At 39.6% G+C, this 20,957-nt stretch overlaps 2 protein-coding genes across 4 annotated transcripts; one reads left to right on the forward strand and one right to left on the reverse strand.

The window, feature by feature from the left end:
* Positions 1-571: 571 nt before the first annotated feature.
* Positions 572-3,545, reverse strand: ROMO1 (reactive oxygen species modulator 1). Of its 2 annotated transcripts, none has more exons than XM_083508434.1 (3): positions 3,409-3,545; positions 1,741-1,871; positions 572-937 (listed from the first exon to the last, which is right to left on the reverse strand). In XM_083508434.1, the coding sequence occupies exons 2-3, from the start codon at positions 1,869-1,871 to the stop codon at positions 829-831; spliced, it is 240 nt and encodes a 79-aa protein (XP_083364560.1). In that variant the 5' UTR covers positions 3,409-3,545; the 3' UTR covers positions 572-828. The 2 variants fall into 2 exon arrangements, with proteins under 2 accessions (XP_083364560.1, XP_083364561.1); XM_083508435.1 differs by having other exon boundaries at positions 3,347-3,416.
* NFS1 (NFS1 cysteine desulfurase) lies at positions 3,540-19,182 on the forward strand. Of its 2 annotated transcripts, XM_083508417.1 has the most exons (13): positions 3,540-3,671; positions 5,082-5,149; positions 6,017-6,133; positions 7,989-8,072; positions 9,353-9,505; positions 9,938-10,031; positions 10,689-10,823; positions 12,261-12,418; positions 13,410-13,515; positions 14,491-14,572; positions 16,368-16,451; positions 16,713-16,802; positions 17,407-19,182. In XM_083508417.1, the coding sequence occupies exons 1-13, from the start codon at positions 3,581-3,583 to the stop codon at positions 17,468-17,470; spliced, it is 1,326 nt and encodes a 441-aa protein (XP_083364543.1). In that variant the 5' UTR covers positions 3,540-3,580; the 3' UTR covers positions 17,471-19,182. The 2 variants fall into 2 exon arrangements, with proteins under 2 accessions (XP_083364543.1, XP_083364544.1); XM_083508418.1 differs by lacking the exon at positions 3,540-3,671 and having other exon boundaries at positions 5,082-5,375; positions 5,704-6,133.
* Positions 19,183-20,957: the final 1,775 nt, after the last annotated feature.

Raw genomic sequence — 20,957 nt, forward strand, 5'->3', positions numbered from 1 at the left:
ATAAGTGACACCAGTTGGGTGGCACCCTATATAACTATGCCTATTAAGTGAAAATAGTTGTTAATATGGTGAATATGCCAAATCAATTCACAACATACCCAAACAAGTTCTCATTTTCTTGTGTTATTTAATTATCCCTTTCTCTCAAAGGCATAAGAGGGCCTGAGCTCCCCTTCTATAATAGTAGTGATCCAATCCTACAAAAGGAAGTTATCACCAAGTGGGAAGCTATGGACTTCTTTAAACATGCAATGAAAATTATTTTTACTCTTCCAGAATAAGTGCAACTTAAACATGAAACTGTTATTAGGCTTACAGTGCAAACACTTGGTACCAACTTCTTTTGCTTATCCATGCAATGATTCAAATTAATCCTGTCACATACACACTTTTGTCCAATTTTATTCCACCTCCATAAACTTGGGATTTTTGCAAAAATTCAAGCCTCCCTGGTTTGGCTTACAAAATCACGGACAGAAGATTCCTTTGATAAACAATGGCTGATCTTGTAATAAACTAATACCCACGCAGGAAACACTTGATATCAATTAAAAAGCATCTTCTAATAGGCATGATTCCTATAATTGATCATTTATTTGAGGTCACATCCACGGAGATTCATTGTATACAGAGATTCCATTGCTTCTAAATCTCCACTGCCTCTACCACTTTTGTTCGGAGAAAAAGATTTACAAACTCTTGCTACAGCAATAAAGGCCGAAACTTATTTTGATGGATTATTCAATCTTGGTACAGAGATTTTTATTCTACTACATAGCAGAAGTTCCAACTTGCAGGGGTATTGGTCTTCGTGATAGAAAAGTAACATTAACAGCGGATTCCCATGCCAATTGCCATAAATGTCCCAAAAGTTCCACCACTCTGCATCATGGTTTTGCCAACACCACCCATCAATTCTCGCCCTCTCATGCCAAACCTAAAAGAGAAGAAACAATGACAGAGGTGGTTACTTCCCACAATAATCACAGGAAAATAAATTTGTATCTGATTACTGGGAAATGCAATCAACATAAACTTTACTAATTTTTTGAGTGGGTACTTTGGAGTGACCTATACAGCAAGTTAGCTCATAGTAAGCACGGGGTGGTCTGCCAGCCAGTGCAACTTAACAAACAGAGGTACTTCCCATAAACTAAACTCTAATTCAAAGAGAAGTTAATGATAGCAGGTCATTTGAAAACACACATCTTCTAGGATTTAGTATTAATCCCAAAACCCATCCTTTGCTAGTATATATACACCAACACAGTTTAAGAGTACAAAGTTTTAGTACTAATTACTCTCCAGCTGAAGTAATTTCTACTATAGATTTTATCTAAAGCTTTATACTCATGAATGCATCTTGCTCTCAGAGATGTACAGGATTGCAGTCATGGTCTGTTATCTGGCAACAATCCACAGAACAGGTGGGGAAGTAAGCATAAAAGATTGTTAAGTACAGGCGGTGGCCATTTGGGGCACGTCCAATTGACACGCAATCACTGACACATGGGTCCTTATGGACTTGGAAGAGTGCAGACCATGGCCGTAATGAGGGTGGGACACATTTATATCTGCATCTCCGACTCATGCTGGGCTGGAAATGGAATCCCTGCTCGAAATGGTTACCGCCTGTGATCCGATCATATTGCATTATTTTGCTCTGTTCCTAAGCCAGGAAATGATTGATGTTGCATTCAATTTAGGATTTATGTTGCATTCAACTACATTCCAACATACCTGAGACAAGAAAATGTGCCAAACAGTGCACCTGCTGCCATACCAACAGCAAAGCCCATCATGAAGCCCATCTTCACTCTGTCAAAGCAACTGGGTTGGGATTGGCCATATGGCCCCACTGTCACAGGCATCTAAAAATATAAAAAAAACTTAAAGAATATCTATCGCTTCCGTGCAGAAGATAATCCTCATCTCCAGTGTGGATAGACCACTCCAAATATGAAAGTGTGATCAATGTACATGACTGTTATGAATAACAGGTGAAAAAGAAGTCCCTGCACCAAGAAGTTTTCAATAGTAGCATCATCTGAATTCATAATTTGAATCGCTTCATCCAAAATAAAACTTGCTACAAATGTCTCTTTTTATGGAAGTTGTAGTTATGGGGGAATATCCTATTTAGACCACAAAGATTTTCTCAAAATGCCCCAGGGAGGCAAATGAGTTAAACATGCAGTAAGCACTACCTGTATGAAGATACGGTAATTAGTTTCCTGCACTAAACCTAGTACTGTATTATTCTAGTCACATTTTCTTTGGGATTGCCAATCAACTGTGTGATATAAATGTACAAATGATGAATGCAAGTCAGTTAAGGACTAGGCTGAAAAGCACTTTGGACTCAACATTATTAATTTGTTTTTAAAAAGTTTTAATTTCATTTTGCAATATATAATAAAGAACTGTTACAAATCAACTTCATTGAATGAACAGCAATTTAGAAATGAACTATAAACTTTGAGATTTTAAGCTATTTGCATTTACTACCCTGTCTGGTATCTTAAGAAATACTTAGACAAAGTTCTATTTTGCAACTGTTTAAATTATTAAATATTTAAATTGTGGAGCAATACTTTCCCACTAGGTAACACTTGTAGTAGTTCAGTAGTTTAGCAAGCAGAAGTTCAAACACACAAGTTGCCAAACAATCCCAAACCAAAAGGGCGTGACAACAGGCAAATATATTGTTAACATTAGCTTGAAGGATATATATCCCCACTGAATCTTCCAGGGAGTTCAGCTGGCTTAGCCATTATTTGTAATGTGGTGCAATCTAGACCTTGAACTCGTAGACGCTTACGTAATGCTTTTTATATTAAAAAACACACCAAAAAGCCAGCAGCATAGCCATCCTAATTTAAAGATTAAAATTCCTATATTCTTGCTTATCTCTTGTGCGAGTATCAGCAATTTCCTCCAATATGGAGAAACGGACCAGTTTCTGGAAAAACACTGCCGCTTTTAAAGGGATACAAAGAGGAATAAGTCACAAAAGACCGACAGATCTTTGCTGGGGATGTGCGGGGGAGGGGGCGCAATAAGATGGGCTCCAGAATAACACCCGCGACTTTAGAATTTTTAGGTTACGTGGCAACGAACACCGAGGTCTTTAAATACTGTACGTTTAAGGGCGTGCGTATCTTTCTGTCCCACTTGCTTATTGAGTTTCTCAGTTTCGCTGAAACCACAAAGGCCAACGACGCGGGGAAAGGCTCGGGAGACGAGAACGACGCAAACGGCGGCATCGTTATGGCAACGGAAAGAGAACCCCCACCCCACCCCCACCCGGATACCCAGCGTCAGAAAGCCCCCCCCCCCCGACCACCTCGCTTTCTGGGCCCGCCCGCAAACAGCCTTTGCCCTGCTTCTTCCCTCGTCCCCCCTCACCTCGACCACTCCGCGCTTCGTTCCACCCGAGTTTCCCTCAGCGCGGCCTGCGCTTCCGTCGCACTCCGATTACGTCGCAGGAAACGGCTCTCCGGGGGGGGGGAGGCGAAGAGGCGAGCATCGTTGTTGTGGGTGCCTGTCGGCTGGGCGAAGGACGGGAGGCGGAGTGACGATGATGGCGGTGCGGCCGGCGACATGGCGGGCTGTGAGAGGACTGCTAGCCGGCCAAAGGAGGCGGCTTTCAATGGCTCCGCAGCAGCAAGGTAACGGCGCTCTGTCCTTTGCAATCCCGCCAGAAGGGCGAGCGAGCCTGGCGGGACGCCCGGCGGATCGCGAGTTTCAGCAGAAGCAGCTGGTAGGCGGCTCCCTTCCGCGGCTGCGATGGCATCTGCCTCCTGGGCAATGTTATGTTTTCTGCTGCTGCGGGCTTGGGAAGCTCGCGCAGGGGGGAAAAAACCAAACACGAGTGAGAGTCGCCTGGTCCCTTCTTCCCTAAGGCAGCTTGCTCAGTATTTCATTTTTTTCCTTTTGAGGGCTTACTCTCTGAAGTGGGTTTGCTGTCATCTGGAAACAACCTTGGCTGAATGTGAAAGTAGTAGAGGATCGGGGCCGTAGAGCCGTAAGATCGGACGGGGTAGAGCCGCCGCAGCGACGCTACTGCTAGCCGCATGGCACGATGCGAAGAGCTCAAACGCAGAAAGAGAACGTGTCAATAAATAGCTACGCCCCCCGGTGTTGTGGTGGTCCGTCCAACTTTCTCTCCCGTCAGCTACAGCAAACGGCATTTCATAGAATCATATTTTATAGAATCATATTTCGATTGAGTCCTACTGTAGCAGCCCAAGGGATCGTTGAGATGACGGGGTGGGATTACAGCCCGTTGAAAGTTACAGGCCCAACCTTGAGTTTGCAAAAGTGGCGTAGTTAGTAAATGGGCAGGAACTCATCTCGACAGCTCACATGGTTACATTCCTAAGAACAGTTAAAGGGTGGGGAGTAGGCTTCTTTGTTGATCAGCAATACATTGCATAATGCCCATTTTTAGACTGGGAGGGACTTGGGTTCTCATCTTCAATCAGCCATGAAGTTCACTTGGGCCAGTTAAAGTCTGAGCCTAGCCTACCTAATAAAAGTATTATGTGCCAGACCAGATCCAACTTCCAAGCTTGCAGTGCTGGCAAATACTGCCCAGTCAGATGCCATTGCTCCAGGTATGAATAACTACGGAAGCTCCCATGTTCCTTCTCCGCTGCATCACTGGTTGGAAACCTTTTCTCAGCAATCCTAAGAGGAGCCAAACATTCTGAATCTGAAAATGTTTTATATGTTACATATAGCTAAGATATGGAGATAATCTTGCTCTTTGAACACTTCACTATTGTGTGAGCTCAGTTCAATTGATTTCTGCTGGTGGTTCAGTTTCAAACTTTTAAAATGCCACTTTCTGGTTGAAATGCTTTGTTATAGCTGCCTGAACAATATAGTCCTGTGTATCAGCTTCTGAAGCTGAACTAAAGTGGAAGTATTTTTGAAAAATATGTTTTAACCACCTGTCTGAATTGCTTGTGCATTAATTAATCTTCATATTATACTACATACTGGAATAAGTCCTCCACCCCATAGTAGAAATGATATCTTCTGCATTTGTCACTCATATAGTTGTCTTTCCCTAGGCATAGGCAGTGCTGATGAAACTTCGCTTCGACCATTGTACATGGATGTCCAAGCAACTACTCCTATGGTTTGTGAACTAAGTACTGTACTCTTTTGAGGAGCATTTGTTTAAACAAACACATTGTTTACAGAGTAGTCCTGCACTATTTACTCAGAGGTAAATCCTACTATGTTCAGTGGGGGCTTACTGCTAGGTAAGTGCATAGGATCACAGCCCATGTTTCCTGTTTACCCTGAGATGTTTGATAGGTGAGAGAATAATACAATGTGATATCTGACTAAGATGTACAGTGGTGCCTCGCAAGACGAAAAGAATCCGTTCTGTGATTCTCTTCGTCTAGCGGTTTTTTCGTCTTGCGAAGCAAGCCCATTGACGAATTAGCGCTTTTAGCGGCTTTTAGCGGCTTATCAGCTTATCGGATCAGCTGATAAGCGGTTTAGCGGCTTAGAAAGGGGGGGGAGGAAAAAAAACCCCGCAGGAACTCGCAAGACATTTTCGTCTTGCGAAGCAAGCCCATAGGAGATTCGTTTTGCGAAGCACCTCCAAAATGGAAAACCCTTTCGTCTAGCGAGTTTTCCGTCTTGCAAGGCATTCGTCTTGCGGGGCACCACTGTACTCAGGCTAGAACTGTAGGAATGATAATTCCTAGAGTCTGACTGAGTCAGATGCTTCTCATTGGATCTAGTAGTAAGAGAACATGGCTGAACATTTACAGCCTGTTCTTAATCACATTTTAATCCTATTTACTCTGAAATAAAGACTGCTGCCATACTGGCCGTACTGTCTTGTGTACACAAACAGAAAGAAGATTGTAGCCTTAATAACAGGTCTGGGTGTGTTCCAAGCATTTGGGTGTGTAGGGGAAAACTCTTCAATACAGATTTTTTTTAAATGATGAAATGAAATAGAATAACTATTAATATTTTGTTCTAGGACCCTAGGGTTTTGGATACCATGCTTCCCTATCTTGTGCATTTTTATGGTAACCCACACTCAAGAACTCATGCTTATGGTTGGGAGAGTGAATCTGCTATGGAAAAAGCTAGACAGGTGAGATTTCTGCATTTTTCTTATAATTCATTTATGAACTGCTTATCAGTCAAATCTCATGGCAGTATATGTATGGGAATTTCATCCAGAAGACAAAATGTATCAAGGAGTTAGTGATCTGACACAGTTACCCTTCCTGCCTCTGTTCCTTCCCCCTCTCTTGCTGTTGTTAAATTTTAATGTCCTGAGAATGAGAAGGTGATGCCCCCCCACAACTGCCTTAATCAGTTGTGGAGGATAATGCTGGGTACCTTCTTTGCTATTGGACATCGTTTTGAGAAAGTGAGACATTGGGAAGGAGGGAGCAGCTAATGGATGATCTGCAGGTAGCCAGTCTAGGAAGGCACAAGGCTATCTATAAAATCAGGCAGTTTGTGCAGAGTTTCTTTGAAGCTCGTACACGGACTAATCGGTCACAGGACCGTGCAAACTGAGACTACCTGGGGGAGTCGCTTTGCCACTTCTTGTAGGCTTCCAAGTGGCAGATTGAAGTGCTTACTTTGTATACATTGCTTGCTGTTTTAGAATAAAATCTTTAATCTTCTCACTCACCTGTGTATTTTGTATTGCTTCTGAATCTTATTTTAAAAGAATTACCTTGCCTTTGGGAAGACAGTATACAAAATAAAGAAAAGCAAGATACAAACATAAAACAGTTAAGAGTACATTAAACCCAATGTAAAACCAACATGAACAATAGCCAGTAGTGCTACCCCGAAAAAGCCTGGCATTCAGTGCCAGTTGCAGCTTCCAGACAAACCTCAAGGGCAGCTTCACGTAGATCACATTCTAGTAATTCAACCTTGAGGGGATGAATATATAGACCACTGTGGCCAAGCTATCCTTGTGCAGCCAAAACTGATAGAAAGCTGATAGAAGGTGCTCTGAGCCCCTGAGACTACTTGGGCCTATAGTGACAAAATTGGAGTCAGCAGTACACCTAAGCTACATACCTGATTGTTCAGGAAGAATGCAGTCCAACCCAGAATAGGCAGCTGAGCTGCCTTCTGGACTTGGGTACCACTTACCCACAGAGCTTCCATCTTGTCAGGATTCATTTTCAGTTTATTGGCTTTCATCCATCCCACCACTTCATCCAAGCATGTTTAATATTTGCATAGCCTCATCTGATTTAGATTTCAGAGAGAAATAGATAGAGCAGGGTGTCATCAGCATACTGGTAACACCTTACTCCAAATCTCCTAACAACGACACCTAACAGCTTCATGCAGATGTTAAACAGCCCTGGGGTCAGGACGGTTTCCTGTGGCACCCCATAGCACACTTTGCGGGGGGCCAACAAAACTCCCATGCGGTGCTACTCTTTGAAATCAGCCCTGGAGATAGGAGCAAAACCACTGCAACACAGTGCCTCCAACACTCATCCCAGGAGGTTACTATTGTTAATGGCATCAAAAGCCTCTGGGAGATCAAGTAATAGCAACAGGGTCACACTCCCCTGTCCCTTTTTTGATAAAGACAACCCATCAGCAACCGAGGCAATTCAGCCATGAAATCAGACCTGAAGATTGCAGAGGGTTAGTGGGTTAAGGTAATCTGTCCTCCAATAATGCCTGTATATGTGCTGCTACTACCTTCCCTCTAAAAGAGGGTACTAGTGACCAGGCAGTAGGTGGCAAATGCTACTGGACCAAGTTTTGTTTTGTTTTTAATATAAAGAAGTGGCTGCACCACCACCTGTGGGCATAAAAATGCAGTTTAATTCTAAATCTGCCTTTGCTGACTTATGAAGCAGTTGGGTTTTGAAAGATGCTACAAAAATTGTCTGGTGAATGTGGTTTTCTGCCTCAAAGTAGTAACATTATATTATTGTGTTCTGTCTTTTTTTAAACAGCAAGTTGCATCGTTAATAGGAGCAGATCCTAGAGAAATTATTTTTACCAGTGGGGCAACAGAATCAAACAACATAGCAATTAAGGTAAATGAGTATATTGTAATACCAAGTGATGGTGATGTAAAAACAATTCACAGTAGTCTGGATGTTCAACTATTACTGTCCTGTCTTGTGTTATAATTAAGGCAGAAGCTTAATACAATTGCAGCAACTAACAGTGCAATCCTGTGTATATTTTTTGGCTTTACCTGAGAATAAATAAAAGTATTGGCAAGTCTTAAAAAGTGCTAAACCTATTACCTTGTGTGCAGTTTTTTTTAAAGTCTGTGGAAGTCACAATTCTCTACATAAAGTTATTTGGATAATGTTATTGTTTTTGCATTTGCAGGATGAGCATACTGAGTCATGTTAAATATCTAGAGATACTTTGTTGTTTCTGATATAAATGTATTGTGATTGTAACTTGGTTGAGATCGTATAGCGATATACTGTAAGTTCCTAAAACAACTTGGTGTAAACTTAACCAGGTTCACAGCACACTCCTATGCACGTCTACTCAAAAGTAAGTCCTACTGAATTCCGTGGGACTTCTTTGGGTAAGTGTGCATAAGAGCCTCAGGCTGTGGTCTTGAACTCACTTATTAGGAGGTAAGCCCTATTGAACACAGTGGGACTTCCTTCTGTGCAGACATGCATGTAAGATTGTACTGGTAGTTGAATTAAACTTCTGCCTTCCTTAAAGTAGATTGCACTAATGTTTCTTGATGTTAAGAGGCCTATTGTATAACCAAACCTAATTCTGCCTGCTTTGTACTTAAAACAGTTATGCAAAGAGAGAGTTGCATTATCAAAACTAACCGACAGGTCTCTTTTCAAGATTCTTCTCTGCACTGCAGTTTGTAAGGTTTCTGTGGCTACAGTTTTGCTTTGTAGCTATTTCCCAGTAATTGCACTGAGGAAAAATGTTGTAAAAAAATGTAAAAAATGAAAATATGTAAAAATGAAACCATGACACTTACTTAAAAAACTGAGCTAAAGTTGAAAATTGCCAAGATTACTTGAATAGTTTTTCATATGCAATCCTTTGCATAATTACTCACAAGTAAATCTCATTGTGTTCAGTGGGGCTTACTCCCATGTAAGTGTGTACCATTTTGGGCTGCAATCCTATGCACACTTTTGGGAGTAAACCCCCCTGCACTTGGTGGGACCTAGTTCTGAGTAAATGTGCCTAGGATTTGTTGTCTATTGCCTGAAGCTTCAAGGTAACTGGGCGTTTTACATTTTTTTACTTGATACTTATAGAAACTACGGATTTCCAGCAGTTTTGATCTAAAATTTTTTTCCGTTTTATCTGTGTAAAGGGTGTTGGAAGATTCTATAAATCCAGAAAGAAACATATAATTACAACACAAACAGAACACAAGTGTGTGCTGGATTCATGCCGTGCCCTAGAAGCTGAGGGATTTCAAGTCACATACTTGCCTGTACAGAAAAATGGGATTATAGATTTAAAGGTAAATCACTTGTTTCCAAATTTGTATTCATGTGATTGCAGCTTCTCCCTTTTTCAGTCCTTTGCAATGGAATGTTAACAAAAATGCAGTCTTCCACTTAGAATATGGATGCTACAGAGAGCTGTCTAAGTAAAAACTGGTGAAATGTTTGTTGGGTTGCAGTGACAAAAGGGTGAGGTTTACTGCTTACCTAGTATATTGTACAAAATTGGATCAGTTTAGCAGGTGCATTCAAAGAAAGGACACTTTATGTAATAGTAGAATAAATTGATTTATATCTCTAACCATTTAGAGTGCACATCTTAGCACAGGGAGTATGCCCTATTGAATATAATGGTGCTTATATGTTAAAAGTGCAGTGTAATTGTAAAATAAGTTTCATTTGCAGTGCTAATGCAGTTCGAATTAATTCTCTTCTATGATTTCCACCAGGATCTAAAAAATGCAATACAACCAGACACAGGATTGGTTTCAGTAATGACTGTGAATAATGAAATAGGAGTGGTACAGCCAGTTAAGGACATTGGTAAGTTGACAGTTTGGGTGGAATTGATTTTATGAAAGATTGTAAGATGCTTTATGGAAGTTCCTCAAAAAACTGGTTATGAAATTTGAAATAAATACTAAATCAAACAAACAAACAAACAAACGTCATATCTTGAGCTAAAATGCCAAATACTTATAAAGCTCGACAATGAAGCACACACTGTTGAAGCATAGAATAGCTACATAATTGTGGTGACTTAGAAACAAATCACTGGCTCACAATCAATATCTGACAGCTTTTCTATGTCTGTCAATAATTTGTGAAGGTCAAAATAGATGTTACATGTGAGATCTGTGACCAGATTTCCAAACCTTTTAAAAAAAGAACTTCAAGGTTGTTGTTTATGTGTCTACTCTTGGAGCAGGACCGTGGAGGATTCCCCCCCCCCCTTTTTTTTATTTTGAGCCATTTCACTCCCATCTAAATGCCCACTTCCCAGCAGTTGAAAGCTAACAGTACAGTGAAACACAGACATCATTTGTATTATATCTGTTCCCATATTTATTTTGTGATGACCTCTGGGTTTTAGCAATACATTTGAATTGATTGATAAAATCAGTATGTTTAAAATCTTTCAACATTTTCATAAAATATAAATAATATTTCATTCTGAACCATGTTGTTTTTGCATTGTAGGTCAGATCTGCAGTTCCCATAAAATTTTCTTTCATACAGATGCTGCACAGGCAGTTGGGAAAATTCCTCTAAATGTCAATGATATGAAAATTGATTTAATGAGCATCAGTGGCCATAAAATCTATGGTCCCAAAGGTATTGATATTTCTTATATTAGATACTACTTCATTTTTACTAATAAAGGTGGCCAGGTTTATTTGATTTGGTAGTCAAATAAACATTTGGAGAAATCGCTAACCCTTGTCAAGGCACCATGAAAAACAGAGACCTTAGTACAGGGCTGGAGAACCTGTGGCCTTCCAGATGTTGCTGGCCTACAGCTCTAATCAGCCCTAGCAATTATAGCCAATGATCAAGGATGATGGGACTTGTAGTCCAGAAATATATGGAGGGCCACAGGCTCCCTATCCCTGCAATAGTATTTAAGGAGGAAACAAGAATAGCAGAGGAAAGCATGCAACAGTCTTGCAGGGATGGGCGCTTCATTCAAAATAGCTTTCTTTGAAATAAGTACTTCCAGTGTGGTGTAGTGGTTAAGAGCGGTAGACTTGTAATCTGGTGAACCGGGTTCACTTCCCTGCTCCTCCACATGCAGCTGCTGGGTGACCTTGGGCTAATCACACTTCTTTCAAGTCTCTCAGCCCCACTCACCTCAGAGTGTTTGTTGTGGGGGAGGAAGGGAAAGGAGAATGTTAGCCACTTTGAGACTCCTTCGGGTAGTGATAAAGTGGGATATCAAATCCAAACTCCTCCTCTTCTTCCATATGAGCACTTTGAACACAACTTGGTTCCTAAACACTAGTCTGCTATCCAAGATGTGGAGACAGCTATATGTGGAACAAGCTACATCTACAAATGGATTAAGCTATGCCTGACCACATACCTTACACTATACAGATCTATATGCAGCAGCCTCCATGCAAACTACTGCACAGGGCACTAAGGGCACAGTCTATAATAGACTGTGTGTATGGATATGGCAGTATGCATGACTTTCTGCCAGAATATTAGATTAGGATGCCAGACAGTTCTTTTTCATTTTCTGGAGTTAAATAATGACAAAGGAAGATCCTGCTGAAGAACACCTCAAGGATTTTGATAAATTTTAGGAGAAGATGCTTATTTTATAGAAATTAGCAAATGAGGATTCTTCCAATTAGAAATGTAAATTGAATATCTGAAGATGAGATCCAACAAAATGTGAATGGTTCTGTTCATGTAACAGGGCTTCTTCTTCCTCTCTTCCCCCCCACTGCAGGTCCCTACAGTAATCCCCCAAAAATCTCCTCCAGAGGGTTGGATACCCTCTGGAGTAGATTTTTGGGGGTGCATAGGGGGCTGCAAGCTCAAATGAGAAACTGGAAGTTCTGTTGTGCAACCAGATTCCCATTGCACAAGTGGCGGAACATCACTGGATGTTGCCCTGAATGTTTAAAATGCATCTCTTGCGACGAAGAATCTTGATTAAAAGTTCCTGAAGGATTTTTTCTAAATGTTTCTAAATATGCTAGGAGACATACAGTATGGAAAGTCTACCTGTGTACTGAACAGAAGTAACTTCTTGTTTCTAAGGGGTTGGTGCAATTTATGTTCGGCGGCGACCAAGAGTAAGACTGGAACCTATACAAAGTGGGGGAGGCCAGGAGCGAGGATTACGTTCTGGGACTGTGCCAACTCCTTTAGCAGTTGGTCTTGGAGCAGCTTGCGAATTGGCACAACAAGAGATGGAGGTATAAAGAGCAGTTCTAGTTGTGTAACTTTTCTTGATCCATTTATTTTACCATGTTCTTTGAAGCCTTGTTGATGGTTGAAAGTTTGCAACACATTCCTTTAACAATAATGATTAGGGTTTAATATGATGCCCTTCTCTGTACTGTAGAGAACTAATCGTGCTCCATAATTCAGCCTTTATTTTCCTATAATATGTAAAAGCAGTTATATAAGCAAAGCAAACTTGGCCTTCTTGGCAGAACAATTTTCTGAGATGGTTTTGAGTATTTCTGAGATATTTTAGTAGTGCTATGTTCATTCATTAAGTAGTTCTCTGTGCCATATTTCTTACAAACTCTAACCTTACAGTTAGAACCTTTCTGGTCTCTGTCTTGCTGTTGGTAAGAGAGGGCAGGCAGTTTCTAGAACTAGTGTTTATTGGTTATAATAATTGTACAGAGATTTGCCTCTATTTCAAGGGCATCTCTTTCTTCTTGAGCATAGAATTTTCAAACAATTATGGAGGCAATTTCATAGAGAATTTTCCTGCTACATATCTCTGAATTTTACAGCAGCAATTGTGGGATAGCAGAGCAAACTCAGGGGGTGGAATCCAATGTTGTGCAAGCAGACTTCTGTTGACAGAATGAATCTATCCTTTCTTTCCTCCATCCCCCCATGTACCCTGAAAATGTGGGGCATATTTGGGGGTATTAGAGCATGGAAGGGAGAGGAGAGGTAGGTGAAGTCCCATTGTGCAGGTGGAAGTCTATTCCACTTGCACATAGCCAGCATCAGCTTGATAACCGTAACTCTCATATTTAACTTGGGGCTGAATTTTGCTATGGTTATTATTTGTGTGAGAAATTGCTCTGACAAATATTGTGTTATTTTGCCTTGTCTTTTTGGTTAACTGATTTGATTTGACTGATATAACATTTTTAGTACATCAATCAAGGCGCATCTGCATGTTTGAAGAATAGCTAATAAGTTCTCTTGTTTCTTTTTCAGTATGACCATAAGCGAATTAGTTTATTAGCTGGCAGATTAGTTACAAACATAATGTCTGAAATTCCTGATGTGGTAATGAATGGCGATCCAGTTCATCGTTATCCAGGTATTATTAGCAGAATGTTGAGTTCCTCTTTACTACAGAAATTGCCTTTGACCATTTAAGGTTTCTTTTTAAAATGAATATAGCATTGGAAATTTTAAAACAGATTTAAGTGTTAATCTGGTACAACAGTATTGTTTTAGAATTGAAAGCAACCTTGTGCTCATCGGGTACTAGCCCAGAAACTCAACAAATAGCTTGAATATCGCAAAATTCTCATCCTCTGTTATACAATGTTCTATATATATACAGTGATGTATTGCGTGTTTTGTATTTTTCTTTTTTCTTTTTATTGACTTGTATTGCTTAATTCCTTGTTTTTCTGATTATATATTTTTTTCTTTCTTTTTTTCTTTTCCTTCTTTTTCTTTTTCTTCTTCTCTCTTTTTTATTCTCTGTAATTTTAAACTTTCAATAAATATCATTTAAAAAAATAAATAAATTACTGCATAAATTAACCCCAATGAGTTGCAGATTATGCACAAGCTTTTCTTACTGTTTTACATCTTAGTTCTGAATTGTATGTTTTAGGTAGAGCACTAGGATAAATTACTGTATTAAAGACTGAATGAAGAATTCTGTAATGGTCCAAAGAGCTGCTCACTATTTTCTTCCACTGCATTAGCCAGTTTTAGGTTGTTTATAAATAAAAATTATGGCTCTGCCAACAACGCAGTTGTTCTGCGTGCATTTCTGGAATTAGCATTTAGCTCTCTAGTTATCAGAGCTGTGGTGACATTCACATTTCGAAGGAAATGAAAAAGAAACATTCCATTAAGGGAAAATAGACTCAGATTATTTAAGAGCAGGGTCTTGAGTTCAAACCCCATGTTGGGCTAAAAATTCCTGCATTGCAGGGGGTTGGACTAGATGACCCTCATAATCCGTTCGAATTCTATCATTCTATGATTCTGCAAAAACCCTGTTGTCTAAAGTGCAATCTTAAAAGAAGCTGACACTGCTTTGTTAACTTTGCAGGCTGCATTAACTTATCCTTTGCATATGTGGAAGGAGAAAGCCTGCTGATGGCGCTTAAAGATGTGGCTCTGTCTTCTGGAAGGTAATATTGTTGGTGTAAATTGGAAAGAATGGGTGAAATTGCACTAAGCACTTGGACCGTGTCTTGAGCCAACATGGTGTAGTGGTTAAGAGCAGTAGACTCGTAATCTGGTGAACCGGGTTCGATTCCCCACTTCTCCACATGCAGCTGCTGGGTGACCTTGGGCTAGTCACACTTCTCTGAAGTCTCTCAGCCCCACTCACCTCACAGAGTGTTTGTTGTGGGGGAGGAAGGGAAAGGAGAATGTTAGCCGCTTTGAGACTCCTTAAGGGGAGTGAAAGGTGGGATATCAAGTCCAAACACCACCACCTCTTCTTCTTCTTCTTCTTCTTCTTCTTCTTCTTCTTCTTCTTGAGTCCATCCCTCGTCTCTGGATTCTGTTTAGAGAAAGACTCAGCTGCACAGGGTGGTTAGAAACAGTTGAAGACTAAATACTTAAAACATGACTCATTCATCCTCCCTTTTTCTAAGGAATGTGTGTACATGCAGAGGCAGCTATAAACCCAAGGTTGAATTCAGCAGCATTGGCATCAGTGTGAGGTATTTGCCAAGTGTGAGATTTTATCATCTTGGTGGATGTTACATTCTATATGGTTCCGTATAGTATGGTGAGCTAGCATGGTAAAAGACAAGTGATCACTACAAGGTTTGTTTCTGGGACTAGAGAACTCTATTATAGTAGATTAGTTTATGATGTACCAGCATCTCTTAAAGTTAATGTAGCTAGTGTATTTATGCTTGTCTTGTGCCATGAGACAATAGACACTACATACTTTGAACTGAACTGAATGGGATAGGGGAACTGTGAAAAAAGGCTGACTACTAAAAAGCAGGAAAACTCTGATGTTGTGCTAGCAGACTCGGCTGGAGATGTGCATACTCTGCTGATGCCACTGGTCAAAGTGTGTTGTAGTATCAACAACAGATGGTGGACCCAGGTATAACAGGTTATGGGCCAACTGACTTCTATAAGTCTTACATATGTGTGAGAGAGGAGAGAGCCTGGAATATGGTCTAAGGACACATTATGCGGTCTATTGTTAAAGCTATGCAAGTCTTAGTCTGGTCAGTGTGCAGATGAGAGATTGCCTGGAACTCCCATGCCAGATATTTAAAGGAGAGCAGAATAAAAGTGGCCTTTTTCCACTTCAAGTCACTAGAATTGATGATCTAGAACAAATCTATGAGCCATCTAATCCAGAATCTTTCTTTATTCTGACCAGGGCTGATTTACTTCCATTTATAAGAAGTGTCCTATTAGCATTTCTGACTCCTTTCAGATATTTCTGATTCCTTTTAAAATTCAATTGGCAAATGTCAAATTACATAATTTAACCAAGCTTTATTAGTTATAACTGGATCTACTAGATGGTTAATTCCTGCTGCTAATATCTTTTTGCCCTTTCCTTCCAGTACTTTAGTCCCCCTAAGTTATAAGAACATCTTTGGGCATTCTTATTTTCCTGATCACATAACACACTTTTTAATATATTACCCACCCTGTCTGATCTTTCCCCCTACCTCACACTTCTTTTTCTAACATCAATCTGTTGCTGTACTCTGCCTTATTTCCTGCTTCTGCAGTTGAAATGCCTTACCTTCTATTAATTATGCAATTACACACCCTTCTCTTGCATAATTAGTCTTCTTGGTTTGTTTCTGTAGTCAGTAAATCTTTAGGGAGCAGCAATAGAGTTATAATAAGAGCATACTACTCTAGAGCTGTCTGCTATTTTGATTTCTATACCAGTTCTGTGTAAGGACAAAATGCCAACATATTGTTTTTTCTCATTAGTGCTTGCACATCTGCATCTCTGGAACCATCATATGTGTTGCGTGCAATTGGAACTGATGAAGACTTGGCTCACTCATCCATAAGGCAAGGCTTATAGTTCTAAATTAAGCATAGGCAAACTCGGCCCTCCAGATGTTTTGGGACTACAATTCCTATCATCCCTGACCACTGGCCCTGTTAGCTAGGGATGATGGGAGTTGTAGTCCCAAAACATCTGGAGGGCCGAGTTTGCCTATGCGTGTTCTAGATAGTCTAGATGGATATTACATCCATCAAGAGACGAATCCCTTTTTATCTTTTTATGTGTGCTATGTTGGATCTGATAAGCTCTTTCCTTCATTTCAGGTTTGGCATTGGCCGTTTCACTACTGAAGAAGAGGTAGATTATACCGTAAAAAAATGCATACAGCATGTGAAGAGATTAAGGGAGATGAGGTAAAAAATAAATAAATCTGAATATTAGACATTAAGCATCACAGGATTTCTTTAAAAGTCTGTCTGTAGTAAGGAAATACTGCCAGAAGTCACGGAATCTCAGTGGTTAGAGCAGATCAAGATAGGGGAAGGAATATACTATATGTTTTCTCTGTAGCTGTGGTCCAACCAGATATTTACAGCAAACTGGCACAATCCTTATAAAGCCCAAATATGCATGCAGTCCCATTATTTAAGTCACAGAATCAGGTGGGTCCTAATATATATATTTCTCAGATGTCAAAGGCCAGGGTAAATATGCATTTAGAAGCGCGGAAATTCATAAATAAATCTCTTTATTTCCATTACTAGTGTCTCAATATAATACCCATCGTGGGTTGAGGCATTCAACCTTGGTGAAATTTTGCCATAACAAAACATCTTAATTGGGTATTTCGGAAGATAGGAGGCATTCTTAGACATTCTTTATGTAGTTAGAAAGTGTTCTTTGCAGAACTTCATTTAAAATAATATTTTGTTCTTACTAATTATTTCCTGAAAGTTCTATTGATGTCAAATTATTTATATTTCTGACTGTCATTGAGTTTTCCTTCTCATTTTACAGCCCACTGTGGGAAATGGTACAGGATGGAGTTGATTTGAAGAGCATTAAATGGACACAACATTAAGCAAGGAAATCACTTGTTATCTTGGACTGCTTGGATATAGATTAAAGTAATATTTTCTCTACATTCCTGAGTAAAACCATGTTGTGCTTGTTTTAAAAATACAAAATCTTTGGGTAATCAGTTACGCTTTCTAAATCTAGAGCCTGAAAACTAAATCTAAGGCGATGTTTGTTCAGGTAAACAATTGTGCTTACAAATCATCAAATACAAATGGACATTAGTTTCCTGGAACCAAAGAAGTTGCAGTACTTTTATTTTGGAGGTGACATTGGTGCAGCTTGATATGCCAAATCTTCAGCTGTCTTATTGTAAAAGTAATTAAAAAGTAGCTTGTTTCTACTGTAGGTTCTCCCTAGAATAATTTGCATCTGTTTCAGCAACATCTGTCTTATTGCAAAACTTGTGTTCAAACAGACAGTATGGTCAGAAGTAATCTTCTTACAGAAGGCAGTCTTCCATCTAAAAAGTCCATGTTTTATATTTGAGCAGTGGCATTTGCTACATAGCAATGAATTCAATTGTGCCTAAGGTTTACTAACTCCCAAATGCAGATCACATTCACTTTTTCACAAATTCACCTTTTCCTTACCTTTACCCTTGATTTGTTATCACAATTTTTTTCTCCTGCTTTCCAGAATAATTTTTCTGAGCTATTTATTGATTTATTTTTGAGTGACGATGGAAGATTTCAATGTAATGTTTTTCCTGTAGAGCAACATATTTTGGTTTTTGCTGATAAGAAGCTATGGTCTTGAGAATGAGATTGTGTCTGTCTAGAAATATCCCAGTTATAGAAATATCCCAGGTTGATCATCACTTAAAAAAAAAAACAATGTCATTGCCTTTCACTTCAGGGTGCCTGACAGTGCTAGATTAAGTTAAACTGGTGAGGCTAGTATTTTTGGTACTCAGAAATGTGTGCCCTCATTTGTATCGGATTATTTTTTTTTTTTACTGGTATTACTTTTTCTAGTAGAAAGAAAAAATCTATTTAAGGGAAGTTTTTGGGTTTTTTACTGCTTTCTCAAATTCAGGAAGGAAATTTAACTGTCTATAATAAATGAACGCTTGTGTTATGCAGCTTTGTGTGCACACCATTTTGAAGGAAATGGCTGCTGACCCTAGGCAGTGGACTGTTAGCACGCAATCAACGAAGTATCCTATCACTTGCCTTAACTACAAGTCCTATACACACAGTGCATATACTCCCATTGAAATTGTATCAGCTTCCTTTAGATAATGTTTATTGTAAACCTGTTCTGGCAAAACTGCTTCATGTAGGAGAGTTCTTAATTTGCAAAATCATTACAGAAGTTTTCAAAAGCATGGTTTAAAATGGAAGAAGCATTGATACTGCAATGATGACAGTTTTATTACCATATCACAAAATTCAATTTAATTTTGTGGGCAAGCCATTAATTCCCCGCCCGCCCCCCAGGTAATTAAAAAAAGCCAAACAGCTTTGGAACACTTCTTACACTGTACACTGTTTCTTACACTGTACACATAGACTTTTTCAGACATTTATTTTTGTTGTTTTAGAGGAATTCTGTGCAATATAAGTACAGTGAAAGAGAAAGGACATATTACAGGCAGACAGAGAAAAGATAATGTGTTAAAAACAAAATACTGAGTTAAAATTGGCACAAAAATGCTTTTCTATGTTTAACTTAGTAATGTGGCACTCTTCTATTAATAAAGAGATAAAAGCAGCTTTTACTTGTTTGAGTTGTGAATTCTTGTTCATTGGGATGGAAAATATATACACTGATTTACTGAGCAAGTAGTTCTCATAAGCATATATGAGATGATAGGAATTTTTGTCTGAATGTGCATCACTTTGCACTTGCATATATTGCAATATATTTGCTATTGTGCAGAGTTTGGAGAGATCCTTTTTGAAGATCCTCTCAATTTGTTCTTGCCACTTTGAATAATGTAGTAATGTATTATCAGCAAACATGGCCTCCTCACTGCTCACCCCTAATTCCAGGACATTCATGAACAGGCATCTATCTAGTTCCATGATTTCAGAAATTAACCATCAACAAATAAAAATATTGCTGACTTTGAGATTTGAGGGTGCTCTTCAACAGTTTTAGATAATTGGACAGAAGAGAAAGGTGGATCATTGAGGTCCAACATAATTACAACATAATATATACAATGCACTCGTATACTGTAGCCTGGAAGTTGTAAAAATGTGAATGAAATCTAGCAGATCTGCATTTTAAAAAAAAGTTGTGTAGTCCTATTAAGATTGCCGGAAGAAATATTGACAACCTCAGATATGCAGATGACACAACTTTGATGGCAGAAAGTGAGGAGGAATTAAAGAACCTTGTAATGAGGGTGAAAGAGGAGAGGGGAAAATATGGTCTGAAGCTCAACATCAAAAAAACTAAAATCATGGCCATTGGTCCCATCACCTCCTGGCAAACAGAAGGGGAAGAAATGGAAACAGTGACAGATTATACCTTCTTGGGCTCCATAATCAATGCAGATAGTGACAGCAGCCACGAAATTAAAAAACTCCTGCTTCTTGGGAGAAAAGCAATGAGAAACCTAGACAGCATCTTAAAAAGCAGAGGCATTACCTTGCCGACAAAGATCTATATAGTGAAAGCTATGGTTTTCCCAGTAGTGATGTATGGAAGTGAGAGCTGGACCACAAAGAAGGCTGATCGCCGAAGAATTGATGCTTTTGAATTGTGCTGGAGGAGACTTGAGAGTCCCATGGACTCCAAAAAGATCAAACCTCTCCATTCTGAAGCAAATCAGCCCTGAGTGCTCACTGGAAGGACAGATTGTGAAGCTGAGGCTCCAATACTTTGGCCACCTCATGAGAAGAGAAGACTCTCTGGAAAAAAACTGATGTTGGGTAAGATTGAGGGCACAAGGAGAAGGGGATGACAGAGGACAAGATGGTTGGACAGTGTTATAGAAGCTACAAACATGAATTTGACAAAACTCCGGGAGGCAGTGGAAGACAGGAGTGCCTGGCGTGCTCTGGTCCATGAAGAGTTGGACATGACTAATCAACTAAACAGCAACAGTCCTATCAAGAGGTACCTAGTGGAAAACACTGCTGCCCATTGCTACTACTAATATGAACGTTGAACAGAGATATATTGAAAAACAGCAAGCGACCCACCCAGGCAACCTGGAAATGTTGCACTCATCAGTTAAATATAGTTTCTAACTACATATTTTAGTTAAACATGCATAGAAAAGAATTGTTCCATAATCCACCACAGTTCTTCTTAGGAAAAGAAAAGGTAACTCAACTCTCCCCTTAAGGCAACACAGATAAAGTGATTTACAGGGGATAACACGGGGGAAAGGACTATCTTGGTAAACAGAAATATCGGGTTAGCAGAAACGTATGACCCAGCTGCTCTTCCGAGACTATCTTCTACCATGAGCAGAAGAAGATAAACAGAAGCAGGAAGAGAAATGACTTGACATTAGCACCTTCCTTGCAGCT

This window comes from Podarcis liolepis (assembly GCF_965112155.1).
Source record: "Podarcis liolepis genome assembly, chromosome: 6".
In the NCBI taxonomy this organism is placed as follows: Eukaryota; Metazoa; Chordata; class Lepidosauria; order Squamata; family Lacertidae; genus Podarcis; species Podarcis liolepis.